The 16,309-nt window shown below is 41.7% G+C and overlaps 1 protein-coding gene across 5 annotated transcripts in view; it reads left to right on the top strand.

Moving 5' to 3' along the window:
- The first annotated feature begins 4,960 nt into the window (after positions 1–4,960).
- atp2b3a (ATPase plasma membrane Ca2+ transporting 3a) overlaps positions 4,961–16,309 on the top strand; it is a 54,441-nt gene continuing 43,092 nt past the window's right edge. For 3 of the 5 annotated variants that reach the window (XM_049485775.1, XM_049485774.1, XM_049485776.1), the window contains exons 1-2: positions 4,961–5,385; positions 14,933–15,414. In XM_049485775.1, the coding sequence (XP_049341732.1) occupies positions 15,207–15,414 (208 nt within the window). In that variant the 5' untranslated portion in view covers positions 4,961–5,385; positions 14,933–15,206. The remainder of the gene's footprint in view (positions 5,386–14,932; positions 15,415–16,309) is intronic. The other 2 variants (XM_007236955.4, XM_049485777.1) reach the window with 1 other exon arrangement.

The following is a 16,309-nucleotide window of genomic DNA, read 5'->3' as shown; positions in this document are numbered from 1 at the left end:
CCTTCTTCTCTCTATAAAGCTGAGAAAATCTAGCCAAGATGTGCAAAACTGTCATTTAAGCAAGAGGTGCTACTTTGAAAGATATATATATATATATATATATATATATATATATATATATATATATATATATATATATATATATATATATATATATATATATAACATATTCTGGTTTGTTTAACACATTTTTTGTTTGCTAAATAATGTTTGTTTCATAGTATAGATTACTTTAGTATTAATCTACATTGAATTTACGTTGTATCACAACAGAAAGATCAGATCAGCATTGTCTAAAACTCATTCTTAAGAGACTCTGCTTGGATAAGATGCATAATAACATACCTACCTGTCAGTGATACTGTATAATGTTATGGCTAATCACAAATAGAATAATAATAAAAAAAAATATATATATATATATATATATATATATATGTATTAAAAAATCACTGCTATTACCAATAATACTTAAATTTATAATAATAGCTTTATTTATTATTTATCATTATTATATATATAACGTTTATTTCCTGTTTTTTTTTCATGCACACATTGCTGTAATCCCCTCTCTGAGGGGTTTTATGGTATTGCAGTGAGGTTTTCTGTATTTATGTAAGTGATTTATGTAACTGCGGGGGTGTGAAGGGGGTAAAGGACGGGTTTTAGTCAGTGCTGCATTAAAGCGCTCCTTCCCTCAATAAAAGGCTAAAAACAGAACCGCGGAACACAGAAAGCCCGGAATAAAGGCCGCATTGTGCTGCTGTTTCCCCTCCGGACCCAGAGTCCATCAGGCAGGGTCCGTCTGAGCGGCTCTGAGTGCAGTGCTGCAGCGCCGCCGCTGGGGGGCAGAAGGGGGGCGGGGCTAATGGAGCTGCAGCCTGAGGCCAGATCTTATCCTATGATCTTAAAGCTGCAGCAGCACATCAATTATTATTAATATTATATAGGAATAAAAAAAATGACTATTTACTCTCACTGATTATAAAAAAGACTCTTAAACATTACCTGGTCAAGAATTAATTTCAGTGATATAATCAGAGAATTTCTATAGGGAAAAAAAAAACACTAAAAGAACCATTCATGATTATATATACAGTATTAAATATTTAGTAGTGAATGATAAAATGATCAGGATGTGTCATTAGGTATTAACCCTTTCAGACCATGCATCAGAAAACTATTTGATAGCTGTTGCCATCAAAATAGTCCATTATACACCAATGAAACAGTAACTTGGCCCCACCCACTGCACTGGACAAACAGCAGTACTAGAGCCATTGAGGGAAAGTAACAGCTAATTTTTACTAATTTATTGTAATTTAGAACACTTTTAAATCTTAAATCCCAGAAGGACTACAAGACAGCTTGGCAACACAAGTAGCTTTGCGAATGTGTAGCAGTGGGCGTGGCAGACATTATCTATTTGCATTGCTGTAGCCATTTCACACACTGGCTCTCATTTACTACTGATTGCTCTTTTAATTCAATTGGGGTTTTATTTACCCGTTTGTCATTTGCATTTTATCTGTAGCTTATAACATCTAAAAACCAAAAGATAAATGAATGATGCATTTGAATGAATCAGTTTGTTTCAAACCCCCACCCTAAACCAGTTTGTCCCAAACTCCCACTCTGAACAATTTAATCTCAAACCCCCACTCTAAATTTGTTTGTTCCAAACCCCCACTCTGAATCAGTTTGTTCCAAACCCCCACTCTGAATCAGTTTGTTCCAAACCCCCACCCTAAATCAGTTTGTTCCAAACTCCCACACTGAACAATTTCATCTCAAACCCCCACTCTGAATCAGTTTGTTCCAAACCCAGACAATAAACAAATGTATCCCAAACCCACACTCTGAATCAGTTTGTTCCAAACCCCCACTCTGAACAATTTCATCTCAAACCCCCACTCTGAATCAGTTTGTTCCAAACCCAGACAATAAACAAATGTATCCCAAACCCACACTCTGAATCAGTTTGTTCCAAACCCCCACTCTGAACAATTTTATCTCAAACCCCCACTCTGAATCAGTTTGTTCCAAACCCCCACTCTGAACAATTTTATCTCAAACCCCCACTCTAAATGAGTTACACCTCAAACTCCCACTTTAAATCAGTTCGTTCCAAACCCAGACTATAAACAATTTAATTTCAAACCCTCACTCTGAATCAGTTTGTTCCAAACCCTCACTCTGAAGGATTTTATCTCAAAACCCCGGAACAGATTTCTGGTGTCTGTGTGTAGATCTGTTTGTCTCCACCAGGGGCAGCATGTGTGGATCAGGTGCAGGAATGCAGGAGAACGGAGGGTGGAACAGTGTTAGGGTCGGTGGCACGTAGCAAGGCCTCCGGAGCACCCGCCGACCCGTTGCCGGACACGGAGCCGCTCTCAGTAAAGTAGGCTACAGAGTGCCCCAGAGCAGCTGATGAGGCACTGATAGACACTGGGCATAATGTGGTATGATGAAGATGAAGGTCATATGGTACCTCCCTCTACACACACACACACACACACACACACAGCTTTAGCTTGATTTATGTTTTATTAATGAAGTGAATAACATGGACCACAGCACCACAAATACACCCAGAGTATGAGAAAGAGAGAGAGAGAGAGAGAGAGAGAGAGGGAAAGAGAGAGGGAGAGAGAGAGATATGGGATCTTACCATTCTGATTCTCTCATCATAATTATCATCATTATCATCATCATCCCATTACCATAACAAGCCAGCATTCCTCATATCTGGTCATTTTGGACTTATTTAGCTTCATATTTCCTATGATGATCTTCATCACTATTGTCATCACCACCATCATAACCACTGGCAGCATCATCACCAATCACAATCATCCCTATCACTACCATCATTGACACTGCCACCACTGTTACTATCATTATAGTCACCAATATCACACTCATTACCATCACAACTACCACCATCACCATCATCATAGTCACCATCACTACCATCCCTACCACATCATCACTACAATCGTCACCAACAACACAAACATCAGTGTACATCACCATACTTATCCTTAACATTACCAACACCAGCACCTCTATCATTACTAATATCACCATCAACATTGCAATTACATCATTGTCATTACGATCATGATCATCATATTATTATTACAAGTGATTTATTACAAGCGCCATAATCACCACCATCACTAGTCACCACTGCCATAATCATCACTACATCCTCATTACCACCATCACGATCACAGAACCACTATGAAAGCACTGTCACCATAATCTTTACCCTCACAATGCCATCACCATCATCACAATCATCACCACGATCACCATTCTCATTATCACTAACATTATCACCACCACCACACTCATACAAATCAATTCCATCATCCTTACCACCACCCTCAGCCCCTGCTACAGTCATCACGCAATTCATGTTATTCATATTATTACCACCACATCACTATTACAATAATCACATCACCACTGCCATCATCATAATTATCACCACCATCACTATCACCAGTTACAACCTCACTCACTCATACCAATCGATTTCATCATCTCTATCACTACAAATATCACCCTTGTTGCCATCATCCTTACCATCACCCTCATCCACCTCTGTAGTCATCATACAATCCATCATGTCATTCATATCATTACCACCACCTTTACACCTTCATTCCAACAATCACGTCACCACTGCAATCATCATTATTATCACCACCATCACTATCACCAATTACAAGCTCACTCACTCATACCCATCAATTTCAGCATCTCTATCTTTACCAAGATCACCATTATTGGCATCATCCTTACCATCACCCTCAGCCACCTCTGCAATCATCACACAACTCATCATATCATTCATATCATTACCACCACACAGGGGCGTAGCAGCTAATTCGGCGCCCTGTACACTCTCAGTGACAGTGGGCCCCTATCCATGCCAGTACACAAGGAACGTGAGCAAAAAATTTCATGGGCCCCTCTCTCTACTTGGGCCCTGGGTGGTCAGGTCCACTTTTCCCCCCACTACCACGCCCATGCCACCACATCACACCTTCTTTACAATAATCACATCGCCACTGCCATCATCATAATTATCACCATTACCACTTATGTTCATATTGTGCATTTAAAAATGTACCTAAAAATATTATCTATAAATATTACCTTTACATTTTTAAGAATACCTTTGATCCCCTCATCGCCATCATCATCATCATCATCATCATCTCTTTCAATGACACTACATTATAGTTTTAACCCTTTTCTTAATTCTGTTCGTATTTTACATCCCATGTTTTTAATCTATAATCCTCTCGCCATCACCATCATCATCACCATCATCATCATCATCATTCTCCTTCTCTATCCTCTATTATAAATCTATTAGAAACGCCCACGTTCAGTCTCAGCTCCATATTTGTTTATTTTTCTCATATTTGTTTACATGTTTATTTTTCTGCACTGTAGCATTCTGCTGCTTCTGCTGTGCTGTCTTAATATGATCGCACTGCCAGAGAGAGAGAGAGAGAGAGAGAGAGAGAGAAAGAGTGGGAGGGGGTGGGGGAAGCCCCCCTCCGTCGTCCATCCTCCCCTCCCCCATCATTCTCTCTCTTTCTCTCTCTCTCTCTGCTAATGCCTCTCTCTCTCTCTCCCACTCTTAGCTAATGTCTTTCTCTCCCTCTCTCTCTCTCCACTCTCTGCTAATGTCTCTCGCTCTCTCTTTCTATCACGCTCCCAGTTAATGTATCTCTCTCTCTCCCACACTCTGCAAATCTCTCTCTCTCTCTCTCTCTCTCTCCCACGCTCTTCTAATGTCTCTCGCCCTCTTTCTCTCCCTCTCTCATCCATCCATCCTGCAGAAGGCAGAGGGATGCTGCTGATGCTCCTGCATCCTTCCTCATCCTCAGCCCCCCCTCCCCCTCCCCATGAGCACGAGCACGCGCACGAGCTCCGTACTCCTACAGCCCACAGCTTTAACACCATCCTCATTAATGCGGCCATGATGTTTGATTCTCCTCCGCAGAGCACGAGAGCACGTTCCTCCCTCCTCCTCCTCCTCCTCCTCTCTGTCTGCGTCTCTCTCTCTCTCTCTCTCTCTCTCTCTCTCTCTCTCTCTCTTTTTTTTCGTGCGCTTTTTCTGCACCGGAGCGCATCGCCAACTGCTGGGAGAGCACGGTGGCTCGAGCTACAGGGATCCAAACCGTGGCTTTTTTTCTCTGTGGGACGGATGTGATTTGAGCAGGGATTGATTGGCAATATTTATTCTTATTAATCTATTATTATTTTTAAAAATATTAACATTAATATCAGCGTTATTCCTGCTTGTTGTTTTTCTCCTTCAACCCAAGTGTAACATGTCCTTGGAGCATGGCCTGCCTGGTGAGTGCATTTCACATTCATACACCCTTCCACAGCCACCCCCTAGGGCTGTTTTACGCTGTTTTTTTACAGCGTACCCGATGCGTAATGCGTAAAGGTGTCTTTTACGCACATACGCGTTCGTTACAATGCAGTCAACAAGTCTAAGGATACTAAAGCACAGCCACCATCCAGTCCAAGGCTGGTGGTTGGTGGATACGACCACCTGTGCACCCGCTGCAGCTGTGTTGGATGGTAGATGGTGGTTTTGCTTCACGTAAACGACGTAGAAAACGTAAAGTCAGTCAGTGTGTATCCACATAGGCTACCGCACTATAATAATCTAGATGTATATCAAATCAAGCTTGATTTATTTTTTGGAGGGGGTGGAAGGGGGGTGATGATGGGGGAAGAAGGTGATGGTGATGATGGGGGTGGTGGTGGTGGTTGTGGCAGTGTGTGTACGTAAGAGTGTGTATGTGTATATATATATGTAAGTGTATAGGGAGTCCAAATCACTAATCACCAAGTCACTAATCCCAATTCACATCACCTATACAACCAGAAGTTGTACGTTGCCCATTCCACCTTAAATAGCTGAGGTGACGGAATATAACTGCTGCACTATTTAAGGTGGAATGGACAAATTATAACTTCAGTTTTACGCACACACACACACACACACACACACACACACACACACACATCAAAACACAGATTGTGTTCGTCCTGTGCATGTGTGTACATGTATATGTGTATACAATGTGTGTGTGCATGAGTGTGTCTGTATGTGTGAGTAAAAAGCAAGGGACCAAAGCTCAGGGTTACGGTGGACCAAGGTGAACGGCGCGTTCCTGAAGGTTACCGGGAAAGCGCGTGCGTCATCTGCCCCCCGGAGCGCGCTCGCCTGCATACTGCCCCCCAAATTTCCCGCGCGACTCTACTCACCACCTGCCCCCTTACCCCCCCTACTCGCCGCTTTACCCCGGATCAAACCTGCGCGCTTTTTACGCGCGTAAAACAAACCGGACCCCGACGCATCCCGGACCAGCAGGCCTGATGGCGGCGAGCGTTGCCTTAGTAAACCCTCTCCGCGCGCTCTGAGTGGTCAGTTCAGACACTCACGCAAGCAAGGACGAGCGTTCCCATTGGCATTCGCACCGTCTCGGTTTTCGTGCGCCAAACAGGAGAGGCCCCGCCCACATCTTTCTGCGTGTTTTTTTTCGCGGGTGTGGGCGGGTGTTTTTTTTTTTTTGGAGACGCAATTACGCACAGCGCACTGGCCAAAAAAGAGTATTTAATAGGGGTGTCACGATCTCGATATTTTATCGAAATCGAATCGAAATGAGGTCACGATCTCGAGTATCGAAGTCAAAAAGAGGATCGACGATCCCTCCCGCAAATAGCGCAGCGCGCTACGCAAATGGCGCGGCACCAACACAGCGCATCCTATTCATTTAAATAGAGATAGCCACTGCATAAGTGCAGTCGGCGGGAGTGTGATCACTGTTTTTATCTGTCCAACGGGGGAGGGGGGGCGGGGGTTGGGCGCGCAGGTTTTGTATCTGTATCTAACGGAGGGGTGGGTGCGCGCAGGTGAGAGCGTGTGAACTCGCTGAAATGCGTGTGTCAGTGTGACTTGAGAACACTGACTATAGATCACAGTGAGGTGGATTAAAAATCTTAAACTTATAATTGACTACACCTGTTGCTTTCCATTGAATTAAAAAAACATCTTTCTCTCAGATAAAGTAAACACAAGCGTGTTTCTGACTAAAATAAAAGCTTTTCAGGAGAGATATAAGTTATGTGTAAATATTTATAAGACAATACCCACATCACTTATCTAACCAGCCTGTACTGATTTCTGCCCCCCAATAATGCTTTCAATAACCTCTTGTAACCCCTGGGAGCCAGGGGTTACACTCTAATAGCCTTTAATAGTCTTCAGTAGCCTTTAAAAGACTTACCTGGCGGCGTGGTGTGTCCACTAAACTCCGTAGTTATAAACATCCTGAGGTTAGCAGCGCGCTAACTGACCTGTTTATAATGTATTCCGAGCAGTGCCTCCGTGTCGGCTGTTCTAACCTGCTGCTGTTAGCTGCTTGGGCTGAAAGATGAACTGTAGTGAGCTGTATTATCCGGTTAGTGGGGTTAAAACCTTTATTTGTTTACAGAAACAGTAAAAACGGACTGGCTGAGCTCTGTAGCCCGTGGCTGGGCTGTACTGAAGTAGTGACTGAGTGAAGAGAGCGGGGTGCTGCTGCTGCTAGTGGTTGGATGAAGAACTGCAGCTTCATGTAATGAGCAGTTTCACCAGCCATCCACACACAGCTCTGATAAACTGCTTATTTTAATAGTGCACACTGTTGCTACCAAAAAAAGTCACTAGATGGCATTACCATATATATCTTAATAAATAATAATAATAATATTTATAATATTTATAATAATAATAATAATAATAATAAATATATTATTTAAATTTTATGAGGCATAAAATAATAACAAGAAAAAAAAACAAGAAAATCGAGAATCGAATCGAATCGTGACCCTCAAATCGAAAATGAAATCGAATCGAGGATTTAGAGAATCGTGACACCCCTAGTATTTAAGGATAGAAATCCCTCAAAGGATTACCCAGAGGCTCTGTTGTGCTTCATTTCAGGTTGGGACTGGGATGGGGGTGGTGGTGGAGGTGGTGGCTGGTGGTGGTGGCTGCTGGTGATGGTGGTGTGGGGGGGTGATATTACTGATGCTGGCTGACATGTACACAAATGACATGCGCTTAATTCAGATTATTATGGCCAAAAAGAGACGAGCAGGGGCTGTACAATTCAATGGTTCAGAGTGGGGGTTTGAGATTGGACAAACTCGTTCATAGTGGCTGTTTGAAATGAAATCATTCATTGAGAATGGGGGTGTGTTTAGAGTGGGGGTTTGTTTGAGATGAGCTTGTTCCGAGTGGGGGTTTGATTGAGATGAGCCCATTCAGAGTGGTGGTTCATAGTGGGTGTTTGAAATGACCAGCGTGTTCAGACTGGGGGTTTGATTGAGATGAGCTTGTTTAGAGTGGGGGTTTGTTTGAAATGAGCTCGTTCAGAGTGGGGGTTTGTTTGAGATGAGCTCGTTTAGAGCGGGGGTTTGTTTGAGCTGAGCTTGTTCCGAGTGGGGGTTTGTTTGAGATTAGCTTGTTCCGAGTGGGGGTTTGTTTGAAATGAGCTTGTTCAGAGTGGGTGTTTCTTTCAGATGAGCTTGTTCATAGTGGGGGTTTGTTTGAGATGGACTTGTTCAGAGTGGGGGTTTGTTTTAGATGAGCTCGTTAAGAGTGGGGGTTTAATTGAGATGAGTTTGTTCAGAGTGGGGGTTTGATTGAGATTAACTTGTTCCGAGTGGTGGTTTGATTGAGATGAGTTTGTTCATAGTGGGGGTTTGTTTGAGATGGACTTGTTCAGAGTGGGGGTTTGTTTTGGATGAGCTCGTTTAGAGTGGGGGTTTAATTGAGATGAGTTTGTTCAGAGTGGGGGTTTGATTGAGATTAACTTGTTCCGAGTAGGGGATTGATTGAGATGAGTTTGTTCATATTGGGGGATTTGTTTGAGATGAGCTTGTTTAGAGTGGAGGTTTGATTGAGATGAGCTCATTCAGAGTGGGGGTTTGATTGAGATGAGCTCGTTCAGAGTGGGGGTTTGATTAAAATGAGCTCGTTCAAACTGGGGGTTTGATTGAGATGAGCTCGTTCAAACTGGGGGTTTGTTTGAGATGAGCTTGTTCAGAGTGGGGGTTTGATTGAAATGAGCTCGTTCAAAGTGGGGGTTTGTTTGAGATGAGCTTGTTCTGAGCGGGGGTTTGTTTGAGATGAGCTTGTTCAGAGTGGGGGTTTGATTTCGATGAGCTCGTTCAGAGTGGGGGTTTGATTTCGATGAGCTCGTTCAGAGTGGGGGTTTGATTGAAATGAGCTCCTTCAAAGTGGGGGTTTGTTTGAGATGAGCTCGTTCAGAATGGGCGTTTGTTAGAGATGAGCTCATCCAGAGTGGGGGATAGTTTGAGACAAGCTCTTTCAGAGTGGGGGTTTGATTGAAATGAGCTCGTTCAAAGTGGGGGTTTGTTTGAGATGAGCTCGTTCTGAGTGGGGGTTTGTTTGAGATGAGCTTGTTCAGAGTGGGGGTTTGATTTCGATGAGCTCGTTCAGAGTGGGGGTTTGATTTCGATGAGCTCGTTCAGAATGGGGGTTTGCTTGAGATGAGCTCGTTCAGAGTGGGGGTTTGATTTCGATGAGCTTGTTCAGAGTGGGGGTTTGATTTCGATGAGCTCGTTCAGAGTGGGGGTTTGATTGAAATGAGCTCCTTCAAAGTGGGGGTTTGTTTGAGATGAGCTCGTTCAGAATGGGGGTTTGTTAGAGATGAGTTCATTCAGAGTGCGGGTTTGTTTGATATAGACTTTGTTTAAGATGAGCTCATCCAGAGTGGGGGATAGTTTGAGACAAGCTCTTTCAGAGTGGGGGTTTGTTTGAGATGAGCTCGTTCAGAGTGGGGGTTTGTTTGAGATGAGCTCGTTCAGAGTGGGGGTTTGATATAAACTAATTCTAAGTGGGGGTCTGAGATTGAGAGTTTGTTTGAGATCAACTCATTCAGTCAGAGTGGGGATTTGTGGTGAACTTGTTCAGATAATAAGGTTATCAGTTTGGTGTAGGATAAAAACATACTGGATAATCATTTGTGTGTGTATTTACAGTTATATCGTTTGCCAGCTCCACTTGACAGATTAGAGGATTTTTTAAATTCCAAAATTATTTTTAATGATTTTACTTGTTCAGGACATTGCATTGTTGTCGTTTTACATAATGTTAAAGTTTTACGAAATTAAACTGCAATACATGATCATACAGCCAGTGTTGTTCATGAACAGTCCATAATGAATGGGGGGGGGGGGGGGTGAACAGAACCTACCAATATATTTAAGTTTTTCCAGTATTTTCCAGATTTTAGCCAGTAAATGGGCTAGCATAAATGTGAACTCGCACACCACTACTTCCTGACCTCACTAAGGGTGCTGTCGCTGAATGCAGTCAAACACTCACAGCATTTCTCCAAAGTCTAGTAGAAAGTCTTCCCTTAACAGCACAGACAGTTAGTTGGGTAGTGAAATGGTGCTACCTCATATCTAAATCTAGATTATAAAAATATTCTTCATCAGCACAATCCAAAAATTCTATGATGTAATTCAAACATTTACATGGGTTATTTTTTCAAAGATTTAACCAAGTGTTTGTAATCGAACATGTCATCATATTAATAGTGCATTCTGTTTATCCAGTATTGGAGTAAACATGTTTTATTTGAATTAAACTAATCTAAAAAAAATGGACATCGCATTGATTTTGCTTGTTCTTCAAAGTGAGTATTGTGCACGTGTACACTGCCACAACAATTCAGAATCGATATATATTGCCCCTCTGTAGTTAATTCACTAATAAAGAGGACTGTCCACAAACGTTTGGACATATGTTGTATAATCCTTCATTATACATCTCACACCTCACTGCTCTTTCACTCATCAGTGTGCACTGATGCTTTCATTTAGTGAGGGGAGTTATTTCTAGGACTGTATTATAATAATATAATCATCAACATATGAAGCGCATATGATGGTGACCCAGAACTACTGAACCAAAATATTCATAATAATCTCACTGCATGTAGAAGCTTCTAATAATAAATATACTGTTGTGAAAAGTATAGTTTGATAGCATAAATTTGTTCATGTTATTTATTAGGGGTGTCACGATTCTCTAAATCCTCGATTCGATTTCATTTTCGATTTGAGGGTCACGATTCGATTCGATTCTCGATTTTCTTGTTTTTTTTTCTTGTTATTATTTTATGCCTCATAAAATTTAAATAATATATTTATTATTATTATTATTATTATTATAAATATTATAAATATTATTATTATTATTTATTAAGATATATATGGTAATGCCATCTAGTGACTTTTTTTGGTAGCAACAGTGTGCACTATTAAAATAAGCAGTTTATCAGAGCTGTGTGTGGATGGCTGGTGAAACTGCTCATTACATGAAGCTGCAGTTCTTCATCCAACCACTAGCAGCAGCAGCACCCCGCTCTCTTCACTCAGTCACTACTTCAGTACAGCCCAGCCACGGGCTACAGAGCTCAGCCAGTCCGTTTTTACTGTTTCTGTAAACAAATAAAGGTTTTAACCCCACTAACCGGATAATACAGCTCACTACAGTTCATCTTTCAGCCCAAGCAGCTAACAGCAGCAGGTTAGAACAGCCGACACGGAGGCACTGCTCGGAATACATTATAAACAGGTCAGTTAGCGCGCTGCTAACCTCAGGATGTTTATAACTACGGAGTTTAGTGGACACACCACGCCGCCAGGTAAGTCTTTTAAAGGCTACTGAAGACTATTAAAGGCTATTAGAGTGTAACCCCTGGCTCCCAGGGGTTACAAGAGGTTATTGAAAGCATTATTGGGGGGCAGAAATCAGTACAGGCTGGTTAGATAAGTGATGTGGGTATTGTCTTATAAATATTTACACATAACTTATATCTCTCCTGAAAAGCTTTTATTTTAGTCAGAAACACGCTTGTGTTTACTTTATCTGAGAGAAAGATGTTTTTTTAATTCAATGGAAAGCAACAGGTGTAGTCAATTATAAGTTTAAGATTTTTAATCCACCTCACTGTGATCTATAGTCAGTGTTCTCAAGTCACACTGACACACGCATTTCAGCGAGTTCACACGCTCTCACCTGCGCGCACCCACCCCTCCGTTAGATACAGATACAAAACCTGCGCGCCCAACCCCCGCCCCCCCTCCCCCGTTGGACAGATAAAAACAGTGATCACACTCCCGCCGACTGCACTTATGCAGTGGCTATCTCTATTTAAATGAATAGGATGCGCTGTGTTGGTGCCGCGCCATTTGCGTAGCGCGCTGCGCTATTTGCGGGAGGGATCGTCGATCCTCTTTTTGACTTCGATACTCGAGATCGTGACCTCATTTCGATTCGATTTCGATAAAATATCGAGATCGTGACACCCCTATTATTTATTACTGACCAACAAACAATATAATCCCTGTTGGGACTAGGGCTGCACGATATATCGTTTAAGCATCGTCATCATGATTCGTGCATGCGCAATAGGAAGAAGTAAACACAAGGCACAGTTTTGCGCAGATATTTCCAGTTACAGCAGAATTCACGCTTTTAATCCCAGAAAAATACACTTGTTTACCTTTTAAAAAGCCATTTAAATGCCTGATTAAAGGGCCGATTACTATGTTTTTGCTGTTTTCCTTGGGTTTTGAGTTTTCGGCACTGACTCAGCTCTTGATCGGTCTGGACGTGAGACAGCACGCGGGTGGGGGCGGGGTTGGTGACGTAATGGGCCCTGCATTGTTTAATATTGCAAAATATATAGTTGAAAAAAGAACATTTGCAGTGTAATTTTTTTCCCAATATCATGCAGCCCTAGTTGGGACACTAGGAAATTATTTCCAAGTTCTTCTAAAATCAAGAAGAGACTGTCCTTTTTTTTAAATTGATTGTCTTTACTGTCCAGTAGACTTTCTCTGGAGTATAAAATGCTGTTTTGAGTACATTTAGCAAGAGCTAAACGTTAAAGAGCTCAATTTTAGTGAGATCAGCATGTTGGATGTTGATCACCACCCCATCTCCTCTCCAACTCCCCAATTCATCCCATCCAAAATTATTGAATGGAGCTCCATCATTCCAGAGAACACAGTTCTTCCACTGCTCCACAGCTCAATGCAGCTCAAGGCTTTATACCTCTCTAGACCACACCTAGCATTAGGCATGGTGCCAATAGGTTCATATTTATCAGTATGTCTGCACGGTCTGGGCAAGCTGTGTGTGTGCATTTGCACGTGTCAGCAAAATGTGCAACTAAAAGTATTTTTACCCCCATAAGGCTAACATTCTCCAGCTATGGAAAAATAAGAGACCACCAAAAATGGATTTTTTTTCTGGAATACAATCAAAAGGAAGTTGGATGATCACAAGTCATCAAACCAAACTGAACTGCTTGAATTTTTGCACCAGGAGTAAAGGCGTAAAGTTATCCAAAAGTAGTGTGTAAGACTGGCGGAGGTGAACATGCCAAGATGCATAAAAACTGTGTGTGTAAACCAGGGTTATTCCAACAAATATTGATTTCTGAACTCTTAAGACTTTATAAAAATGAACTCGTTTTCTTTGCATTATTTGAGGTCTGAAAGCTCTACATCTTTTTTGTTATTGCAGCCATTTCTCATTTTCTTCAAATAAATGCTCTAAATTACATTATCTTTATTTGGAATTTGAGAGAAATATTGTCTGTAGTTTATAGAATAAAACAACAATGTTTATTTAACTCAAACAAATACCTGTTAATAGCAAAATCAAAGAAACTGATTCAGAACCTGAAATTGTCACTTATTTTTTTCCAGACCTGTGTATCATATGGGTGTAAAAAGATACACTTTATGATAGTTCATTAAGGCTACGTTCACATTACAAGCCACATTGCTCAAATCCGATTTTTTGCTTAGATCCTATTTGGCTATCTTGACGGTTCACATTCACAAATGTAAGTGATCTGTATCTGTGTGTAATGTGAACAAATCTGTCCCTGAAACATCTCACATGTGCATATTGATACGTGTATAAACGCAGCCTTCTTCAAAAAAAATCATATTTGAGAGATGAGAGACTTGTAGTTTTATAAGGGAAATGGATGATTTAGCAGTTCATATGCGGAGCATCTTTTGCTGGAGGGTAAACAGCTGGTCTAAAGTACATGCTCAGGTCAAGGAGGAGAAAAAAGGCCAGGTGGTTTGCTTTTGCTGTTTTTTCAGCTATAGCTGCACCAAGAGATGTGTGGATATGAGAGAGAAGCACGTAGCGCATGCGTAAAAGCAAAAAGACACATGAATTCTGATTTGACCGTTCACATTCATGTCCATGGATCGAATACGTATCCGATTTATGACCAGATATAAAAGTGACTCAAATCTGATTTAACAAAAAATTGGATTTGGCACGTTCACACAGCCATGAAAAAATCAGATCTAAGCCACATTGAGCAAAAAAGCCAAATTTAAGTCATTTCAGCCTGGTAATGTAAATATGTTTAAATAGTAGTTGTAATAGCTCTAGTAGTAAAACTAGTGTAGTAGTCTTGTTATTTCTAGTATTTTGTTTTGCCGTTGGCAGAAATGCATGTGAGTAATATTAGAAATTGGCTCTTCAGATTGCACTGTTCTGATTGGAGGAAAAGTGAAACTATTCAGACTTTCTGTATTTAAATGAGCGTTTTTAAGACTGCATATACATTGATATTTTTAAACATGAGATTTTCCTGGCTCCATTTTTTTTAAATATTTCCATCCACACAAATACAAAAAACGCTTGCGTGAGCATGCCTGTGTATTTCCCACAGTGGTGCGTTCCTAGTCCCCCATTTCAAAACAGTAAAGATGTTTTTCTATATGTTCTCTGAGAAATAATCTCTCCTGTTTTTGTTTTTTTCAGGTTCAGTCCTGCCATTGCCTGCATGTGTTCGCGTCCATCCTGCTCTATAATTCCAGCCAGTAACAGTGTGGAGAAATGGACTGGTGCCATGGACACCTTCTTCCATGTTGACCTTTTGCCGAAGGGGGACTATTTTGCGAGCGGAGCTCCAGAACCTCACTGCACCTTAAAATAATCAGCCAGGACAATTGGACACTTCCCCAGCATGGAGAACTTCAGCCAGAGCTTCAGAGACCCGACGCAGAGCCAGCAGGAGTAGAGCAGTCGGAGCAACATGGGCGACATGGCCAACAGCTCGGTGGGCTTTCACCCCAACAAGCCGGGGATGGACGGCCGGGGGTGCGAGGGGGACTTTGGGGTGTCGCTGGAGGAACTGCGGACGCTGATGGAGTTCCGGGGAGCCGAGTCGCTGCAGAAGATCCAGGAGAGTTACGGCGACACGGAGGGACTCTGCCAGAGACTCAAAACCTCACCCACAGACGGTGAGTTCACCCTCAGGGCCTCAGCACTGTTACCTTCCATATATAAGTACATTATATAATAATTGAAGTGATAAGGTTTTCTTATGACTGTGACGGTGTACATCTGAGTGTGCATGTGTGTGTGTGAGAGTGTGTGTGTGATTGGGGTGGAGAGAGGCTTTCCTGCTGTGTGTGGATTATACGGAGATGATTGCATAATGACTGTAACTCTATTGTTCTGGTACATCAGGTACACATCAGGCTGGATGTTCAGACGCTGTTCACTCTTGCAGTGCCAGACCTGCGGCGCTGACACCAACTGGAGTTTTAATTTATACTGGGAGATGTTTTAGTTATACTGGGAGGAGTTTCGGTTGTAATGTAAGGGGTTCTGGGTGCACTAGGAAGAGTTTTAGATGTTCTGGGAGTAGTTTTTGTTGCAGAATGCATCTATGATGTGTTTACACTGCTGTAAACTGTAAACTGTACACTGTGGCTCAAATGCATTTCAAATCTACTTCTGAAGTGATTTGAGTGATCAAATTTGTATCTTTTTTAAATGTGTATCTCATGAAGTGGTTTGACTGATCAGATGCGAATCTGGTTTGAACACGTCTCAGACCACCTTCTGAAGTGGTTTGAGTGATTCGATTTAAATCTGATATAAATACGTCTCAGAGCACCTCCTAATGATTTTGGAGTGATGGGATTTGTATCTGTTTTAAATGCACCTTAAACCTGAAGTGAACTGAATTATCAGATTCGTATCTGTTTTAAATGCGTCGCAGACCATCTTATGAAGTGGTTTGAGTGATCAGATGTGTATCTGGTTCAAATGCGTCTCAGACCACCTTCTGAAGTGGTTTGATTGATCAAATTTGTATCCGTTTTTTAATGCGTCTCTGGGTTAAATGCA

The sequence above is a fragment of the Astyanax mexicanus genome, chromosome 12 (assembly GCF_023375975.1).
Source record: "Astyanax mexicanus isolate ESR-SI-001 chromosome 12, AstMex3_surface, whole genome shotgun sequence".
In the NCBI taxonomy this organism is placed as follows: domain Eukaryota; kingdom Metazoa; phylum Chordata; class Actinopteri; order Characiformes; family Acestrorhamphidae; genus Astyanax; species Astyanax mexicanus.
Note: the sequence above shows the minus strand (reverse complement) of the source record. Positions and strands in the feature narration are given on the sequence as shown.